At 42.4% G+C, this 20,525-nt stretch overlaps 3 protein-coding genes across 4 annotated transcripts; 2 read left to right on the top strand and 1 right to left on the bottom strand.

The window, feature by feature from the left end:
* Nucleotides 1-236: 236 nt before the first annotated feature.
* Nucleotides 237-4,052, bottom strand: rpl21 (ribosomal protein L21). Its single transcript, XM_037756524.1, has 6 exons — nt 3,914-4,052; nt 2,796-2,874; nt 2,583-2,644; nt 1,480-1,592; nt 633-783; nt 237-360 (listed from the first exon to the last, which is right to left on the bottom strand). The coding sequence occupies exons 2-6, from the start codon at nt 2,860-2,862 to the stop codon at nt 271-273; spliced, it is 483 nt and encodes a 160-aa protein (XP_037612452.1). The 5' UTR covers nt 2,863-2,874; nt 3,914-4,052; the 3' UTR covers nt 237-270.
* A 1,067-nt stretch (nt 4,053-5,119) lies between these two features.
* On the top strand, nt 5,120-13,640 carry usp12a (ubiquitin specific peptidase 12a). Its single transcript, XM_037756523.1, has 9 exons — nt 5,120-5,472; nt 7,917-7,997; nt 8,087-8,300; nt 8,453-8,688; nt 9,016-9,092; nt 10,359-10,442; nt 10,537-10,734; nt 12,558-12,636; nt 12,732-13,640. The coding sequence occupies exons 1-9, from the start codon at nt 5,425-5,427 to the stop codon at nt 12,831-12,833; spliced, it is 1,119 nt and encodes a 372-aa protein (XP_037612451.1). The 5' UTR covers nt 5,120-5,424; the 3' UTR covers nt 12,834-13,640.
* Nucleotides 13,641-14,346: 706 nt separating this feature from the next.
* gpr12 (G protein-coupled receptor 12) lies at nt 14,347-20,505 on the top strand. Of its 2 annotated transcripts, XM_037756521.1 has the most exons (3): nt 14,347-14,569; nt 14,664-14,710; nt 15,673-20,505. In XM_037756521.1, exons 2-3 carry the CDS (start codon nt 14,693-14,695, stop codon nt 16,708-16,710), a joined length of 1,056 nt encoding a protein of 351 aa, XP_037612449.1. In that variant the 5' UTR covers nt 14,347-14,569; nt 14,664-14,692; the 3' UTR covers nt 16,711-20,505. The 2 variants fall into 2 exon arrangements, with proteins under 2 accessions (XP_037612449.1, XP_037612450.1); XM_037756522.1 differs by lacking the exon at nt 14,664-14,710.
* Nucleotides 20,506-20,525: the final 20 nt, after the last annotated feature.

The raw sequence follows: 20,525 nt of genomic DNA, 5'->3' as shown, positions 1-20,525 counted from the left end.
CAGGTTGCCAGTTGACAGATGGGATAAACCTTGTGGATTGGACAAGTGTAAGTGTGAGGATGTAAAATGCTTGTGACATGTGTGCCAATCACTCTCAGATCGTCGGTGAAATGTAAAGTGCAATTGATTTCATCATCAATCAAAGGAGGAGAATCATCACTGAGTGACGGCACATCATGACACCAACCTATTAACATAATTCACATGTGTGAACAGATGACAACATGACGAGCGGCGTGTGTACAAATATTTTTATTTTGGTGAGCACTTTTATGCCATGAACTCGTAGGGGATGGGCTCCAGCAGCACTGGCACGTTTTTCTTGGTGCTGACGAAGTGAGCGTCACGGGGAGAAGCAGGCTGAAGAGACAAGAAAAAGGGTGGTTTTAGATGATATCAACAGAAACTCCAAAGAAAACTGACAGAGAAATGTGTTAAATATTACAAAAACAAGCAGACCGCTTCAGTTGCAAATACAGTTACAACTTAAAATTTCTAGATTACTAAGATTAATTAACACAAAATACCATTGGGACTTTTGCTATCCCATTTAAAAATGAATTTAAAATTTTAATTCAAAATTGTTTCAATTTGATGTACACTAAACAAAGTAATTCTGCATCATTTCCTACCTGTCGCTTCAGCTCCACCCAGCTGCCCTTCTGCTTGGCCTCCATCTTCTTGGCCTCGTTCTCCTTGACACGCTGCAGGAAGCTGTCCCTGCTCTTTGAGTGCTTCACATGCTCAATACGCACGTTAATCCTCTTGGCCAGGATTCTGCCCCTGTGAGAAACAAACACATAAATGAGCTCATATCTATACACATAAAATCAAAACAACTTGACCGGTATCTTTTGCTCAAAATTAAAAGTAACGCTGTTTCAATATTTGCACTTTTCTCTGCTGTCTCCTCAACACAGCCCCGGGTCAAACAGGAGTTAGACTGGGGTGCTTAAGGATGAAATACTTTTCCCCATGTGAATGACCACTGAGGACATGAACAATCCTGGTGGCAAAGTGAAGATGGGGGTCACATCTCTCCTTCTAGATGAAGTGTATGAGCAAGTACACACCAAAGACTAAAGCCAGGACTTACAAGTAACAGAATAAAAATGTCAAGATAACAATGAGGATCTGAAGGATGGTTAAGAACGTGCACTCCACCTTTTTATTAAATGTGACTTCGATAAAAAAAGACTCTTGTGATCCGTCTTAAACTGGCCTGAGACAGAAGCAAACACCAGATTGGCCCGCGCAACCCTCGTCAGGTTCACGATGATGACACCACTGGTATCTGGATAACAACTGAGAACTAGTCAACGAATCACAGTCTGTGATCCTCTTTACCATCCTGTATGCACTACCAGAATGGAACGTCTTTAAATAATTGATTATTAGTTTGAAGTTTTAGATCCTTTGGTGTGTGCCAGCTCGAAGATATACAAGTAAACATTAAGAATAAATGCACTTCCTACTTACTTGACCTGCTTGTTGACAATAATGCCGACAGCATGTTGGGTTACGTTGTAGACACGTCCTGTTTTGCCATGGTAGCACTTGTGAGGCATTCCTTTCTGAATGGTACCTGTGCCCTGAAAAGATATCACATGTTAACAAGGTATTATTCAGCAACAACTAAGTCACCTTGTTACCATCAGTCGCCACAACATGGAAGCAATGTGTTTCAAATTTTAAAGTAATTATTGTTGTCTTTTTGGAGTGGAGTTATGTTATTCTATGTATGCGTGTTTACTAGGGATGTCACGAGAACAGATACTTCAGTACCAAAATTCTAAAAATGTGACGGTACTCGTTTTCTTTGGTACCGAACGATGCCTGTAATGGTCATTTGGTACCGGAGCGGAGGTACTGGAGATGCGATTCTTCTGGATCTAATGGGGGGTATACGCTTACAAGTGTTCTCATCTGCCGCGAAATGAAGGAAGAAGAACGCCGTAACAGCACGGAAAAAAACAACACGAGACGTGAAAGATGGCAGCTGCTGCAGCGCTACCGCTACCTCCGCCTCAACTCGTTGAGAAAACAAATAGCAAGAGTCGGGTATGGAAGTACTTTGCATTCGAGGCGGATTTACAAGGAGTAATAATAGATTCGCAAAAAACAGTACGCGGTGCAGTAACGGAGCCGTCATACTTTTCTTTCCAAAGGAGGAAATGCTTCCAATTTAGCAAATTACCTCAAAGACAGACATCCAGACGATATTGTTTGTTTTAAATACTTAAACTACATGCCACTGTTCTGTTCTGCAATGTTAATAGACGTTTCTTTTTATTTTTTATTACTTAAAGGCTACATGCCTCTGTTTTGTTACGTTCAAATGTTATAATAAAAGGAGTGCGTGTTGAATTACATGGGATTTATTGTTTTTTTTACCGTGGTATCGAATTGGTATTGATAACAGTGAAAATTCACTGGTATTGGTATCGACTACTAGCTTTCTGGTACCATGACGTCCCTAGTGTTTACCAGTAGGTGACTCAGTTCTGTTTACACAAAAGGCCTGAATTTGCCAACTGATCACCCAAACAAGAATACTCGTCAACACATCTGCTGTGCCCTACCTTGATGTCAACGATGTCTCCTTTCCTGTAGATGCGCATGTACGTGGACAGGGGAATGGGGCCTGTGAAGTGAACGCAAACCAATTAATTCATGTTATTTTGCACAGATTTGAGAAGCGGCTCTAAAAGCCACATTTCCTAATACACAATTACTAAAAAATACACTCAAAGTGTGGTCTGATATAAAATGCTACCCTTTAAATGTGTACTCACCATGCTTGCGGAATGGCCTGCTGAACATGTACCGGGTACCCCTCCTCTTGCCTCTGGTGTTCGTCATGATGCCTGATTACTGAGAGGAAATACACTTCAGTTAGTCATGATGATGGAGCTTGAAGATCCAAGTACGTGTGCACATACAATGAATTTGACAGATTTTTCTTGATGTACTTGCAGAGAAATAGAACTAACAGCAAGGATAACAAAGCTGGACAAATAAAGGTAAATAATATAGACAGGACTGTTATGTACATGAGTAGTGAAAAAAAATGGTGTTTACATAAATATTATATAAATAGCACGAATGACATTTATGACTTAATAAAATAATAAATAAAATATCTATATAGCCTACAACTCAAGTGCGATGTAAGTTGTAAACAACACAAATACTGCAAATGATAGCGCATGAAGATTTTATGCCATTGTAAACATATGGAAACAGATGGAAAATGACATGTCAATATATAATCATTGTAAAAATCTACATTGTTTCCACCTCAGTGCACCACACACTAATGGAAACTATCATAAGGCACCATATAACAACCAAGTTAGCTGCCACACAGGTTAAAGTGTGTTTAAACAGCTGATCCAAGTGAATGACAACAACAATTGTCAAGTACATCCCTATCACACGCACATAATGGTGATTATTTCTGATCAATAGGTTATTTAACACTACTAAGCTGCTGATTACACCGTCTGAATAAGAGACAATATGCTAATGTAAAGGGTAGTAACGAGCTACATGTCAAGCACAGGTACCACTGATGTCACGTTAAGCAGCACAGCATCCACAGCTTTACAGTCTAGTTAAAACGTCCTAATATCCAGGACAAACGCCGTGTTTGTGTCTGCATCACAGCGGGTCCAACACGGTGCTACAGAAGCTGCTGCTGCTAAACGCTCCGCAGGCCCACATGGAGAGAGCCACGCTGCTGCTCCTGCTCACTTTAAACCGAGAATATCACTCAATATAACGCTTTTTAAACTATAATAACCCACTGAGATGTAAGAGGAAAACCTGTGGTGCATTTATGGATGTAATAGTGTTTGAATTATATGATAATAAAGTAAGAAAATAGCATTTAAGACGGAGAGGATCTTACCGCCGGTCTCTACAAGATGGCGGGTACGGCGGAAAGAGAGATGGAAGGACCCCAAACTCCGCCTTGTGAAATACAGATAGAGGCAGGCCGAGATATCGCCTGAGCCAAATGAGATGTGACGCTGATACAACAGAGGCAGGCCGCGATAGTGCCTGAACTAAATGATAATTTACGAGAAAAAAAGTTGTAAAATTATGAAAATAAAGTCATAGCTTTTAAGAGAAAAAATTCGTAATATTACGAGAATAAAGTCATAGCTTTTACGTGTTATTTTAGAGGGGAAATAGTGTGATAATGAGGAACGTGGAGCATCTTGTGATGTTATACTTTAGTTTAGGTTTCACAAATAAGGAAATAATAAATAATAATAATGTAATTATACGACTTTTTCCCCGTAATATTATGACTTCATTCTCGTAATATTTCGACTTTTTTTCTTGTAAAGTTATGATTTTATTCTCGTTTTTTACGACTTTTTTCTTATATTATGACTTTTTTCCTTGTAAAGTTACGACTTTATTCTTGTAATATTACGACTTTTTTTTCGTAAAGTTACGACTTTATTCTCGTAATTCTACGACTTCTTTCTCGTAATTTTACGACTGTTTTCTCGTAATTTTACGACTTTTTTCTCGTAAAGTTATGACTTCATTCTCGTCATTTTACGTCATTTTTCGCGTAATTTTAAGATTTTTTTCTCGTAAAGTTACGACTTTATTCTCAACATTTTACGATTTTTTTCTTGTAATATTAAGACTTTATTCACGAAATCTCAGATTTTTTTTCCCCTCAATGTGGCCCTAATCAGAATCAGAATCAGAATCAGAATCAGAAAGGTGTTTATTGCCAGGTGTAAGGGGCATACACGAGGAATTTTCTTTGGCTTTGTTGGTGCAAGACAAATAGTATAATAACAAGAATTAAATAAAACGTTAGAATAAAATAAGAATAAGAATAAAAATGTACAATAATATAATACTCGTACAAACGTGATTTTAGTGTTTACAGTTAATGTAAATGGCAAGAAGGGGAAAACATATGACTGCGGCTGCTAAAATACAATTATTATATTGTGAAAAAAACAGATATTTTATTCTTTCAACTGGATCAGCTTTAAACTAAGTGCGATATCATTTACAGCTATTCATGATAATACGCATGCGCAAAACTTCAGCAGGGCAAACCTTTAATTTTTTGACGATATGTAGCCTACAGTTACGTCATCAAAGATTTTAACATCATATAAATTCTTTCCGACTACTAAGATGTCCTCAGAAGGTTAAAAGCGTCCTAATATGACACTTTTAACCCCAAAACGAAGCTTTTATCCGCTTTACCGAGCGTGATTAAAACGAACCCGGAAACACCCGGCAGTGAACGCTCTCGTTTTTCTTGGACCCGTTGGACCTTTCCGTTCCGTCGCGAGCTCTCAGCAGTTATCGCCTCACGAGGGTGAACCAGCCCAGTCTTGTCAGCGCGCGACGGCGGTGGTTGAAGATGGCGCTAGCTGGATGGAAATCCTAATGACTGTCTCCAAATTTGCCTCTTTTTGTACCATGGTGAGTCCAGCGCAGTCTCATACTAACATTACTCACACTACAAGGTGTTAGGGAAACAGTTGCTCCGCTGCGATCCGCTTTTAAACCGTGTGGTTATAAAGAAAAGCGGTTAATTCTGTGATTCACACAGCTAACAAGCTAACAAGCTAACTAGCGTTAGAGCTAACAGCAGTGTTACGTCACGACCAACAACTGGACCACAGCTGGATAATGGATGTCTTCACACTGATTAATCTGCAGCATGGTGTAAAGAAAACTGTGGAGGAAAAAAACCTGAAGTGTTGGCCTTTTACTAGCAGACATTAATAACGCAGGCAATGACGACATGATTTAACATCAGCTGCGCAGTTGTGGAGCCGCTCTCCAGGTTTCATGTCCACTCTGCAGTTTGTTGCTATCTACAATATTGCATCATGCATATTTTCTATTCTGATGCATGCAATTTAGTCATTTTTAGCCGAGCTTTACATTTAAAACCCTTTTTTTTGGAAGCAGAGGCCAGGGACATCACAACTTTACTATCAGTTAAAGATGATGCTTTTAGCTATAATGGCATAAAAGGGCAGAGTGGAGGTGATAATGGAATAAAAATGCTTTGTCATGGAGTTTTTAAGCAACCATTAGTTTTTGTTTATCTGCAACAAATAACCTTGAAAATGCCAGTCTAATTTGGCATTACTTACTGATTCAGTTGGTGTGTTTTTGTCCAGAGACATCTCAAGTTTACTGTCAGTTAAAGATGGTGCATGCTTTCAGCTATTTATTTATTTAAAAAGGATCTCCATTAGCTGATACCAATGGTTAGTAGTCTTCCTGGGGTCTGAAATCAAGTACATTACATTTATCACATACATGCATATATACAACATCATATTTGTGTTACACTAATAACATTCAAATTTTCCAAACATATATACATTTCACATTCATACACATCTTCCACAACCATTTAGCTCTCCAGGTTTCATGTCCACCTACATCATTGCATCATGAATATTATTCTACTCCGACACATGCAATTTTGTCATTTTAGCTGAGCTTTACATTTAAAATCCTTTTTTTTGGATGAGTGTAAGCACTGGACATCCCAACTTTACTGTCCCAAAAATTGGTGAAAGGGCTTTTGCATATTCTGCACCCTCAGCCTGGAATTTGCTCCAAAATGACCTAAAAATCAAGGAGCTGGTATCATTAAATATTTTTAAATCTAAAATGATGGCTTTAGAAGCAGACTTTCAGGCATGCCAATGGTTTTAGCTTCCCTTGTTGTTCAGCTGACTCCCACAAAAGTTCATTTTGGTCTCCCCCCATTTGTCTTTAGATAGTTCTCTTTTAATGCAAATTTTAGTGCTTTTAGTGTTTGTGAATTGTATTTTATCTCTATTTGTGTCTGTGTCTGCATCTTTGTGTTCTTGCTGCTGACCATCTTGGCCAGGTCTCCCTTGGAAAAGAGGTTCTTAATCTCAATGGGACTAATCTGGTTAAATAAAGGTTAAATAAAAAAGTAAATGACGACATGATTTAACATTAGCTGCGCAGTTGTGGTCCAGCCCTCCAGGTTTCATGTCCACTCTGCAGTTTGTTGCTATCTACTTATTGCATCATGCATATTTTCTATTCTGACACATGCAATTTAGTCATTTTTAGCTGAGCTTTACATTTAAAACCTTTTTTTTCGGTTGAGTGTAAGCTCTGGCCAAGGACATCCCAACTTTACTGTCAGTTAAAGATGATGCTTTTCGCTATAATGGCATAAAAGGGCAGAGCGGAGGTGATAATGGAATAAAAATGCTTAGTCTTGGAGTTTTTAAGCAACCATTAGTTTTTTGTTTATCTGCAACAAATAACCTTGAACATGCCAATCTAATTTGGCATTACTTACTGATTCAGTTGATGTGTGTTTGTCCAGAGACATCCCAGCTTTACTGTCAGTTAAAAATGATGCATGCTTTTAGCTATTTATTTATTTAAAAAGGATCCCCATTAGCTGATACCAATGGCACCAGCTAGTCTTCCTGGGGTTCCTAAAATCAAGTACATTACATTTATCACATACATACTATATACAACATCATATTTGTGTTACACTAATAAAATTCAAATTTTCCAAACATATATAAATTTCACATTCATACACATCTTCCACAACCATACATGACCAACACTGGACTATCGATCAGCTGCTTAAGTAATGTATTCTTGCTATAATGGCATAAAAAGGCAGAGTGGAGGTGACATGGGGAAAATGCTTAGTGTTGGAGTTTTTAAGCACCCATTAGTTTTTTTTGTTTATCTGCAACGAATAACCTTGAAAATGCCAATCTAATTTGGCATTACTAACTGATTCAGTTGGTGTGTTTTTGTCATCGTTTTGTTTAAGATAATATCTGAACTCAAGATATGTCTTCTTTTATAAAAGTTTTTTCTTTCTGTGCATTTTACAGGGCGCCAATGCCTCTGCTCTGGAGAAAGAGATTGGATCTGAGCAGTTTCCGGTCAATGAGCACTACTTTGGCCTGGTCAATGTAAGTGAATGATGTCTGTGTTTTGTATACAATCCACCTGACTGGTACTCTGAACTGATTCGACTGCATTTCATATGTGAATTTTTTAGTTTGGAAACACCTGCTATTGCAACTCGGTGCTGCAGGCTCTGTACTTCTGCCGACCGTTTCGGGAGAAGATCTTGGCCTACCGCAGTCAGCCTCGGCGGAAGGAGAACCTGCTCACCTGCCTGGCCGACCTATTTCACAGTATCGCCAACCAGAAGAGGAAAGTGGGCGTCATACCACCCAAGAAGTTCATCACACGGCTTCGCAAAGAGAATGGTGAGAGGAAACTGGGAGATTGGTGTGATCACAAGAAGCTATAGCAGAATCACTCAAATCATCACTTAAAAAAATGCTTTAAAATTCCTTACAGAATACCGAAAAAGCAGAATTGGATCTCTAAAGTCTCTCTCTTGCTCTTTCTTCCTCAGAGCTGTTTGACAATTACATGCAGCAGGATGCTCACGAGTTCCTAAACTACCTGCTCAACACCATCGCGGATCTGCTTCAGGAGGAGAGAAAGCAGGACAAGACCAACGGCCGCCTTGCCAACGGCACTTTGGACTCTCAGAACAACAACAGCAACGCCACGCCCGCTTCCACCTGGGTCCACGAGATCTTCCAAGGCACTCTGACCAATGAGACACGCTGCCTCACCTGTGAAACGGTAAGACGCCTCGCTGCTGTTTTCATAGGAGGGGGGGAAGCTTAAGTGGCTTTACACCAAACATCTTCTACCAGAGTCTTGTTTGAACATGTTTCATTCACATCAAACAGTCCTGCTGCTGATTTCAGGGAGTAGTAAACATTACACGGGTGAAGCTTCTTGGCTCAAGGTCAGAGAGAAGCTCAGGTTGTTTGTGCTTTAGTTTCTGTCAGTGTAAGTGCAAACAATATTTTAGGAAAATACAATAGAACTGCATACAATGACACATTTGTCTGGTATTTGAGTTTAGTTGCTTTTAACTTATTTTGATGTCCCTTTTCTCTTCAGATAAGCAGCAAAGATGAGGACTTTCTGGACCTTTCTGTGGATGTAGAACAGAATACCTCCATCACACACTGCCTCAGGTAAACAGCATGTTGAAGCAGGATTAGTAACTGACTGACAGAAAATTAATCGGCAACTATTATGATAATTAAGGAAAATTGGTTTTCAAGCAGAAATGCGAAACATTTCATGGTTCCAGCCTCTCAAAAGTGCTTCCTTTCTTCGTCTAACATAATAAACCAGATTTCTTTGGGTTTTGGACCGTTGGTTAGATACATTTCAAGATGCTATTTAGAGATGGACAGCTATTTCAAGATGTCACCTTGGGCTCCAGGACATTGTGATGGATATGTTTCACTATTTTTAGATGTTTTAAAAGACCAAACAATTGATTCAAGAAGAAAATAATCTTAATTATATTAATCTATAATGAAAATGCAGCCCTGGTTAAGAATTTAGTTCCAAAAATGTTGTAGCCACTCTTTTTAAATAATACCAAAAAGGACAAATGTTTACTAGCATTACGGAGCTAGTCACTGTTGATTGGCATTGAGGCTTTTACTTATTTCAGGAGACATTTTTTAGAGGTTGCAATTAGGGGTGTAAATCACAAGTTTCATCACGATACGATATTATATCAATTATTTGGACATCGATACAATATTTGCTGATATCACAAAGTCTGTAACGATTCGATTTTGATTCAGTTCAATTCAGAGGCCTGTGATCGATATGAGATGATGCCCATTTAACACAATCCGTTAGATTTATATCATCTCAAAAAGCAACTAAAACATGATTTGACAATTTGATTACTGGGCTCTTCCACACATTTAAATGAAAATTTAAACCCTTTTTTTTTCTTAATAAAAAGAATAAAAATAGACCTCCTTTTGTTCATTATTAAGTGCCACATGTTTCATGTTTAAAGGATGTTTGAACGTTTAGGAAGGAGGTGCGCTTGGACGGAAATGGTGACAGACGTGCAATGGGAATTTTAAAATAAAGGCGCATCTTAAAGATGACGATATACATCGATGTTTTCACATTGCATCGATGATATTGCATCATTGATCATTGAATCTATATAATGATTCATAATGATGTATCGTTACACCCCTAGTTACAATCTGTGGTAAAGATTTTGTTTCAAAGAAGACTGCATAAAGTGCTTTTCCCAGGTGATGTTTCTTTGAGGCTGCTGGATTATTAATGAGTGTAATGAAAAATAGACTCTGTGTTGTGTCCTTCACCAGACTACATGAGGAGAATGCAGTATTTTGAAATTCAGTCATTCATTTTGTAGATTGTACATTGACTAATTCTGTCTTTGTGGCTCCTCTCAGAGGTTTCAGTAACACAGAGACACTGTGCAGTGAGTACAAATACTACTGTGAAGAATGTAGAAGCAAGCAGGAGGCACACAAGAGGTCAGTATACAGCTTGATTCTTAATGTGTTCTTTTTTAGGTGTGCGGTTGGATATTTAGATATTGTGTCTGACTCTGTGATATCTGTGACGTAGGATGCGTGTTAAGAAGCTGCCGATGATCTTGGCTTTGCACCTGAAGCGCTTTAAGTACATGGAGCAGCTGCAGCGCTACACCAAGCTGTCCTATCGCGTCGTCTTCCCCCTGGAGCTCCGCCTCTTCAACACCTCCGGGGACGCCACCAATCCCGAGAGGCTCTACGACCTGGTCGCCGTGGTGGTGCATTGTGGGAGGTGTGTAGGTGATCGCACAGCCAGAATACAACACCTTTTTATAACCGTCTCCACAGCGACCAGAGACAGGCAGACAAACCATTGTTCTAATAATAAAATGCATTAGAATCTAAATGACATCTAGCAGGAGGAAACACAGACCCACATCCTCCACTGTTCAGCTGTGCTGTACTGTTTTTAGCGCCGGGTTTGACCCAGTGCGAGTGGGAGTTTGTCTGTCTGTGATTATACAAGGTGTTTCCCTGCTTTTCACACAGCGCACACTGAAACAGACTCCAGCCCTTTTAAAGAAAGTATCTTAAACTTATATAAGAGTTGAACAAGTGAATCCTCCAGATGCAAGTTATCTGTCTGAATCTTCTCTTCTCCCTTCGAGCTCTACTCCCATTTCGGCTCCCTTTAGCCGGGTTATTTTCAGAGATGCGTCGTGAAATTGATGTCATGATTTTAGGCCACATATCATCTGGGATTTCGGTTATCATAACGTCATGATAGTGCTTAAATAATTAATTGAAGGCAGCTTCAACTGAGTGAAATTAACACAAGATATCCTTGCAACATGGCATAAGACAGTATAGTATAGACCGTAATACTATGTATATGGATATTATACTTTTCAGAATACTGTATTCACACAGATTTTAACAGACGGTCAGCTTTAAAGTGTATTTTTTAATCTCAAAAGCAAACCACTGCATTAGTAGCATATTGCTTATTTCACTTTGTTGCTTTGTGTTGAATTATTTTTCTTTAAGGGCTATAGTGACGACTAATTTCTTGCTTGTCATTCCTTTTTTCTCCCCTTTTTTCCTGTTTGTGTCTACTGTATACTGTACAATATGATTTTATTCAATCTACTAAAGAGAGCTGATGATAACATTTCATATAAAGCACAGATTAAGACGTTGCAGTTATGAGTGAAGCTCAGGTTTTATACAGAAGTTCACAATTTTTAACCACTATTGTGTATGCAGCTCAGTTTTACAAGAGTAGAATTGCAGATTCCTATTGAAGTGTGGGGGATTAACCTCATAGTGAAGGTAAGCAATGCAAAGATCCTGTTTTACTGGGCCAGCATTGTCATAAAATATGCTAATTTAATACTCAATACATAGATTTGTTGGGCTGCCCCCTCTCAGTCGATTTGCCGACTAATCTGTCCTTTTGGTCTTAGTCGACGAAGATTTCGATAAGTCGTTTTTTAAGCTTTCAATCATGCTGAATGACTTATTTCTAAGAAACTTATGAGCACATCTCTGGTAAACACAAGATTTAAAGTGGTGCTTTTGTGTGATTCTTTGGGGAGAAACTCAGTTTGACAGATCTGTCGATTAAATCAACTAATTTAGTTAATCGAATAAGATTTTATTTGGTCGAGGAAAACCCTAGAGTTTTGTTTAATTATTTTTAATTGTTTGTATTGGTGCATTGTTTTGTCTCATGCTTGTACATTACTAATGACCTTTTCAGTGCATATTAATCACAGCTTTTGCCAGCCTTACCCAGCTCCAGTGTTACCTCTGTCTGATTCAGTGAGTCCAACACTAGACCAGCCTCAGTCCAGTCTGATTTAATCATTCCATGCTCACCATGTAAAATGTTTTTATTCACAGCTGCACAGATCTGTGTTTCATTAAACACCCACACAGGTGTTTCCACTTAAAAGGAAGGTCAGAGATGTCAGTCAATCACAGTGTTTACACACTTACAGTCTAATCAGGCAAAATAAGTGGAAACACCTGTGTGGGTGGGCCTTTAAATTCCGGGTAATGTGATAATGGAGGTTAATGTTTACTCTAATACACTGTTCTGTTTCTTTTCAGTGGTCCAAACAGGGGTCACTACATTGCCATTGTGAAAAGTCATGACTTCTGGTTGCTGTTTGATGATGATATTGTAGAGGTAAGTGAGTTAATCTGTGTATACATTTGATTTCACGGTCACATTTTTTATTTTTTGTTCTAACCCTGCTGTTTGTCGTCTTTCTGTTCTCGCAGAAAATTGATGCACAGGCCATAGAAGAATTCTACGGTCTCACTTCTGAAATCTCCAAGAACTCTGAGTCAGGCTACATCCTCTTTTACCAGTCCAGGGACTAAACGTGGAGCAGAGCGTTTCACCACAGAAACACGGAGAAATGCTCTGTTCCTTCTTTACGGGGAGCAGCGGACCATAAACGCACCACAGCAGCCCGCATGGTGTCACACCTGCCCGAACAGCTGTAGTTCATCATACTTGTGCTTTTTACGCGCTCAGCGCTGCAGCTCAGCCGTGGAAGTCCTCCCCACCCCCCACACACCCCTCCCCTTACTTACCAGCTGTCCCTCCATGTCCCTCCATGTCCTTCCTCCATGTCCTTCCTCCCTCCTCATCCCCTTCACTCTGGCCGGACGCCGCTGCTGCCGCCGGAACAATGAGACGATAATGAATGAAAAAACTGTCAAGATTGTTTTTCAAAAGACGCTGAATGAGGGTTGTACAGATATCGGTTGGTCGTTAGGTTTTTCTTTGGGTGCGGGGTTGAATGGGTATTTAATAATTCATATGATGTAACATCGACCCGGTGTCTTCACCCCCCCCACACACACACACTGTTATTCTGCACTGGGATTTACCGAGAGCGGATCACGTGTTTGATCAGAAAAGGAGGACGGTGTGGGGGGCACGCTGGGTTGTGTATTTCTACAGTGTACAGAATGGTATTTGTATAAATATTACAAGAAGATAATATTATCATTGGAAATTGTTAGACCTTGAGAAAGATGTATTAACACTATGGTGCACTTTTGATACCGTTTTGTAGGTGTTGGCAAGTTTTAATGTGAGGGTTTGCTTGAAAAAAAGGCCTGTTGTAAAGCGATCATTTTCTGTTTTAAAGAAAAAGAAATAAAGCCAGTTAAGATTGAGGCATGGGTGTGCTCTCTGTTTTCTGTGTCCTACAGGTGCGCACTGATGACTCATAAGAGCTATGCATCGCCCCCTAGAGGTGGTACATGGCAGCACAGCTCTCCCACTGCAACAGGAGCTATTTTTAAATCCATTCAAAAGGCAGGTGCTTTGGAAAAAAAAGAACAGCCCACGCACACAAGCAGACATAATGCCTCATCAACTAGTCACCCAAATCAGCTCCTCATCAGCATCCGTGTGGCAGGGAAGGGGGGATGAGGCAGAGAAGATGGAGGACAGGGAGGAGGAAGAGGATGGAGGGAGGGAGGAGGAGGGAAGATGGTGACACACATCAGGGTTGCTGTTAATAGCACAGACAGGACCAGAATAGCAGGGCGTCGCAGGAGGAAAGAGAGGATCTGAATGCAGCATCTTCATCTGAGAGTCAGGCAGCTCAGAAGCACAGTTTGTTCAGGTGAGCTGAAATAAGCTTTATTGTGAAAATAGCTTTCTACCTGGACACACACACACCTGTGTTTGTCCTTGAGACACTGGAGCAGACATTCAGCTCTTTAAAGGAGTTCAACCGGTCTTTGGTGGTCTGGCTCATTTGGGACTCCTCCTTCATCATCGACCCCCTCCTCCTCCTCCTCCTCCTCCACCACACCTCCTCCTCTTCCTCGCTGCTCTCTGCACAGCCGCAGTCCACGGCTAAACGCCGTTAACGGCAGAGCCACTCCGCGCTCTTTTCTTCTTCTTCTTCCATCATCCCCAGCTTTCAGAGAGGACCAGCATCCCCTCCTCCTCCTCCTCCTCCTCCTCTTCTTCCTCCCCGGGCTGCGTCTCAGTCCGCCGGCGCTGCTGCACCATCCTTATCAATAACATGGAAATACAAGGCTGTCTTTGTTTTTCCATCTAGACGGTGGAAGTGTCACCTCACAGAGTCAAGGTAAGTAGATAGGCTGCCAAACGGGATTATTGAGCATCCCCCTTTGACATGCATGAAAGAAAAAAAGCAGCCTGTTTTTTTTTTCCCTCTCTAGCATCCTTCTGCTGACGTGGAGCAGCTCTGATGCAAGGTGCAGAGAGGGTAAAGCAGCAGCACCATATGGCCACCACTGTGAGATGCATGTATGGCGGTATATATAGAGGATGGATGTTTCCATGACGGGTGCAGACTGGGTATCTTCTGCGTGATTTGTTACCGGTTATCGATATATGTATCTTAGGAAATGTGGCTTTAAATCTGCTGCAATATCTGCTTTGCTTTTTTATCATCCTCTTTCATTTCCCTTCTCGACTTATGAATAAATAAAGCTCTTCACCTGTAGTATACCATATAGGCCTCCTCTCTTATAATAACCTAAAAAGTCACTGTGTTTAATCCCCCAGAGGATAATACATGACCTGTTAACTGTCTGGACCGGCTTAAATGTACATTTCTATATTGCTCTACAGCGTTTTAATCATTAAAAAGATGGAGAAGCAGAATGAAAGAGACTATAGTTTTGAGCTCATGGTTTTGCACAATGTGCATTCAGCCTCACAGCAAGAGGGGTCGCAGGTTTGAACCCGGCTTGGGGCCCTTTTGTGTGGAGTTTGCATGTTCTCCCCCGTGTTAGCGTGGGTTTTCTCCGGGTTCTCCGGTTTTCCTCCCACAGTCCAAAGACACTCAGGTTAATTGCTGACTCTAAATGTCCCATAGGTAGGTGTGAATGTGAGTGTGAATGATTGTCTGTCTCTATGTGTCAGCCCTGTGATAGTCTGGTGACCCCGCCTTCGCCCAATGTCAGCTTGGATCAGCTCCAGCACCCCCGTGACCCTATAAGGACTACATACAGTACCACAGGCTACGAATATAATCTGGACTAGTTTGTGTTGTGGAATGATGTTTTAAAAACAACACAAGCCCAGTGGCGTGCACGGAGGTTGGCCGAAAGGCAGGAGGGAAACAGCCCCCCCACTGCCCTCACTCACACACTGTTTTTCTCCTCAGAGCGTGAAACTGTAAAGCCAAAAAGATAACAGTGTGTTTGTTTGTGTCACTTTCAGACGGGGGCTACAATGAGTGAAGAGCCAGCGGTCACCCCCAGCTGGCTGACCCCTGACCCCACAGCATGGGCCAGTGGAGGCGGGGGACCGATGGACAACAGCACCGGCCTGGGGATGTTTCCGTCGGACTCCCTCCCGCCCAGCCAGCTGCCCCTGCTGGTAAACCCCTGGGACATTGTGCTGTGCTCGTCGGGGACTCTGATCGCCTGCGAGAACGCCCTGGTGGTGCTGGTGATCTGGCAGAATCCGGCGCTCCGAGCTCCCATGTTCCTGCTGATCGGCAGCCTGGCGCTGGCCGACCTGCTGGCCGGCCTCGGCCTCGTGCTTCACTTCACCTGTGCCTACTTGCTTCAATCCGACGCGGCCCAGTTGCTGACCGTGGGCCTGGTGGTGGCCTCCTTCTCCGCCTCCGTCTTCAGCCTGCTGGCCATCACCATTGACCGCTACCTGTCGCTGTACTACGCCCTCACCTACAACTCGGAGCGGACAGCGGCCTTCACCTACACCATGCTTGTGCTGCTGTGGGGCCTCTCCCTGTGTCTGGGCCTGCTGCCGGTCACCGGGGTCAACTGCCTGGCGGAGGAATCCACGTGCAGCGTGGTGCGGCCACTCACGAAGAACAACATCGCTGTGCTCTCCGTCTCCTTCCTGCTGCTCTTCGGCCTCATGCTGCAACTCTACGTCCAGATCTGCAAGATCGTGATGCGCCACGCTCACCAGATCGCCCTCCAGCACCACTTTCTTGCCGCCTCGCCCCACTACGTCACAACGCGGAAGGGCGTGTCCACGCTGGCCATCATCCTGGGCACCTTCGCCGCCTGCTGGATGCCGTTCACCGTTTACTCCCTCATCGCCGACTACACCTACCCTCCGCTCTACACCTACGCCACGCTGGTGCCCGCCACCTACAACTCCGTCATCAACCCGGTCATCTATGCCTTCAGGAACCAGGAGATCCAGAAGGCGCTGTGGCTGGTGTGCTGCGGTTGCGTGCCCGCCAGCGTGGCCCAGCGTGCACGGACCCCTAGTGACGTCTGACCCGAACAGACCCAGGTGGGAAGAGAGAGGCGCCCTGAGTCAGCTCTGCTCCTCGCCGGATGTGACTGGTGTCCAAGAGAGCAGCAGCAGGGGAGGTCAGGGGTCGTGGCAGAGGCCTGTGGCTTCAGCTCTGGCTGGAGATGCTACTGGCGGAGGCAGTTTTGTTAGTGATCCACAGCCCACCTGGAGGGAAGGCGTTTCTTTTTTTTGTTACACTCACCATAGGGTAAAGTGTCTCACTGTCTTCCCCAGTTATAGGTGGCCACTGCTCAGGCAGCATCCCAGCATCCCTCCTGTCCAACCCCATGCCACGCCCTTCCTCTGTTCCGCAGAGAGTGCATCACATGTTATACACAATGTGCATCTCCTTAACAGCACTGGAGCTTTGGGTTGACACGTGCTTGTTTTTTTTCTTCAAATAGGGAGGGAGTATTAGATTGCGCCCCTGTGCGTCCGTGCGTAAAAGCGCACAGCAGATTAATGTGTGTGTGAGGAGAGGAGAGGAGAGTAGAGGAGAGGAGAGAGAGATGAGAGCGGCTCAATATACACAGGCATTTCCACATAAAGCTCGTCTGGAGCAGCATCCCGGCGCTCTGCTGCTGCACTCTGAACGTGCGTCGAAAGCTAAACAGCCGCGGAGAGCTAAAAATAGACCCGGAGCTCTCTGATCCGCGCCCTGCGTCCTCCACAGACGCCGAGGAAGAAACCAAGCCCTGTGTTTCTTCATCTTCTCCTCCTGGCCGCTCCAAATGTTATCAGTCTTCTTCTTTTCTCTCTGGATTGTGCGTGACTGTGTCTTAGTTCGTCTGGGAGGCTCAAGACAAAGCCCCAGGAGACCCCATCATTAAACCCTCCTCCAATTTTTAGCACCAAACCCAATATGGGATTATGTAACCACCTTAAATCCCTCCTCTCTCACTTTATGAATGGAGATTGCTTATGACTTTTTGAATGTCTGGAGATTGTTATATAATGTTAATATTAATTAATAGAGAAAACCCCACAAATTTGAATGATAATTTGAATTTTTTAACAAATATCAAATGGATTATCCCTAATTAGGATATTAAATTAACATGCCTACGGTCAGATCACTACAAACCTGTAGAGAAAAGCCCCAAAATGATATGATTTTTGTGTGGAAATCTGCGAAATCTGAATGTATTTCCATTTATTTAATATTTTTATGGGCTTAACACCAACCGCATATCTGATCTGCATGCTAGACTTCGGTGTAATTTGCATGCAGCAAGCACAGATGCCCTGTTTTCCCCTCAGTGCGAGTTCAGTGTGGTAGGTCACGCTGGCCACTGCAGGCCATGTGTCATGGTACCCTGATGTCATCATGACCCTGATAGTTTTGTTTATGTACACAGTGTACCTCACAGAGTATCACATTGAATGAGCTACAATCATCACTTGATGGTCACAAGAGTTGCACCCTTTTTTGGAAAAATGTGGAATTTTTTAAAGATATATTTGCTGTATTAGTGCGGAGAAGTTTAGAGGCTAAGTGTGATTCAACGGAAAGCCCAAATCACAACCACCTACCAGCTGCTCTGAGTTAGATCTCCATTATTTCAAAATGAGTTTGCAAACCCGACAAAGCATGCACGCTAATTCCTCATATCTTGTCAGCAATAACTAGCCTCTGAATGGTAGTTATTATAATTTTTTTAGATGTGAAGCAATACTCAGACAGCAATAACATCCACGTCCCACCGCGACTTCCTTCTTCCTGCAGCGTGAAGCACCATAACGGCCGCTCGGGTGGGGATGTGTTGTAGTGAATGGGCTCAGTGGGCTACAAGTGATGCTTCATCTTCAAATAGGTGGGGGGATAATCACTCCTGGGCTCATTTGTCACGGTGACACCACTGCCTCATTCCTCCGCAATGATTTATTTTCTTCCAAAACCCAAAATCGGGCTTTGATTCTCTGTCACACCAGGATGAGATTGATTTTGTTGTTGTTGTTGCCTCTGCCTTTTGTGAGCATATGAACTGTCCTGAGTGTCGTAACCTCAAGTGTCAGTGTGTGATCTGGGTGTTTTCGTGCGTACGGTATGAGTTGCATGGCCTCTGGGTGTGTGTGTGTGTGTGTGTGATCCAGCAGCTCAGCAGACCATAATCTGTCTCCTTGTGATGGGGGTGGGGGTAAAACAGGTCCTGTTGACCCCCCCTGACCTTAGAGGAGGATAAATGCTGCCAGTCTTCCTGTCAATTCTGAGAGAAGTGGCCTCGTTCCGTGTTTGTAGAGCTTTTTTGACGAGAGAGATGGGACTAGGAGGACGTGGAAGCTCCAGCTCTTCAAGCCAAAGTGAAAGGGACTCTGAACGAACTGGGATCCTAGTCCTGCTGTGTGTTTTCTGTCTCCTCTATATCACTAATATTTAAATCAATCCAGTCTGGTTGAGGCAGGCGTCCGCTAAGTGACCTCTGAATGATTCTATGAGCTAAAAATGGTCACTTCCAAATACAAAGATAATGCTTCTTCTTCTTCTTTCCTTCCTTGCTGCGTCCCCTGATAAGAGGCATTTGAAGAGCTCCCAAACGTCATCTTTCTGGCCTCCGATCAGATGCAAAGGGTTAAATAAAAGGGGGGATGAGTAAGGAAAGCAGAGGAATAGTATTTTCCGAGCATTGGAACGTGAACTTGTGCACAGTGTCAGACTGAATCCTGTCGTTATTCCGATGAGCACCAACAGATCAGGCTGGCACATCACCACCCATCACAAACTCTTATTCCTTTACCTTTGGAGAAAAAAAAGTCTATTTTGTTATATTCATTGAAAAGTTCTATTTTTTTCCACTTTAGTCTGGCCTGAATTCTTTCAGATTTTCTGATGTTGTTCGATATAAACGGCGCTGTAAAGCCTTTTTTTCTGAATGTAGTAATAATCACATTGTTTAACTGATACCCCCCTCCTCTGGACTCATTTGTTTCTGTAAATACGGCATGCTGGAGAGGAGGGGCTTTATACCACCGTGCATGGTGCTACCAAAGCCAGTCAAACTACGGGATGAATTGGGTTGCACCATTTCTTTTGAATGACGCGTCTCCACCTCGGATGTTAATGTAGAATTTCTTGTTAGGCTTCAATATGCACCAGTTTAAAGGATAACTGACTGGCTACACAGATGGGGGGGGGATGCTTGAGAAAACACGACTTTCTCTGATTGGTGAATGTTTTTCTCTTGTTGTTGAGATTTTCACGATTGAGCAGGTGTGAACAAGGGCTTTGTATCCAAGAATAGCAAAAGACTGTGATGTTGGATGTAATACTTCTCTGTATACACACACCTGTTCATCTATTGAATTGTTTCACGGTGTAATAGTACACAAAGCAACTGGGGTTTTTGAGAAAATGTGTAGCCAGCGGGAGGATTACTGATGGTTACTAATCTAGAGCTAAATATCAAAACACTCAAGGGCCTGTGAATGTGTGTGTGTGTTTTGTGGGTGGGGGGGGAGGGTTGGAGATGGGAGGACGCCACAGTTAACAGCATCTTGTGTAGACGTATGCGTAGTTTTCAATGTGAAATGCACTTTATTTTGTGGGATGAAAACGGCACAACAAATTAAGTATCTGCAAAATGAAACGTATAAGGATAATCAACATGCACTAACTTAACTGAGATATTGTTAAAAAAAAAAAAAAGAAACATTTGTGTGAACGTGGTGTCTATTTTTCCAAGGTGTTAGTTGTACTTTTTATTGCTTTGGTTAGCTCACTCAATTGAGAGGATCTTGTTAATTTTGTATTAAAAACCAAACATGTGCTGTGCATAAAAACTCCTGCCTCGACTAATTTG

This window comes from Sebastes umbrosus, chromosome 21, assembly GCF_015220745.1.
Source record: "Sebastes umbrosus isolate fSebUmb1 chromosome 21, fSebUmb1.pri, whole genome shotgun sequence".
NCBI classification, from domain to species: domain Eukaryota; kingdom Metazoa; phylum Chordata; class Actinopteri; order Perciformes; family Sebastidae; genus Sebastes; species Sebastes umbrosus.
This window is presented reverse-complemented; position numbering and strand designations above follow the sequence as displayed.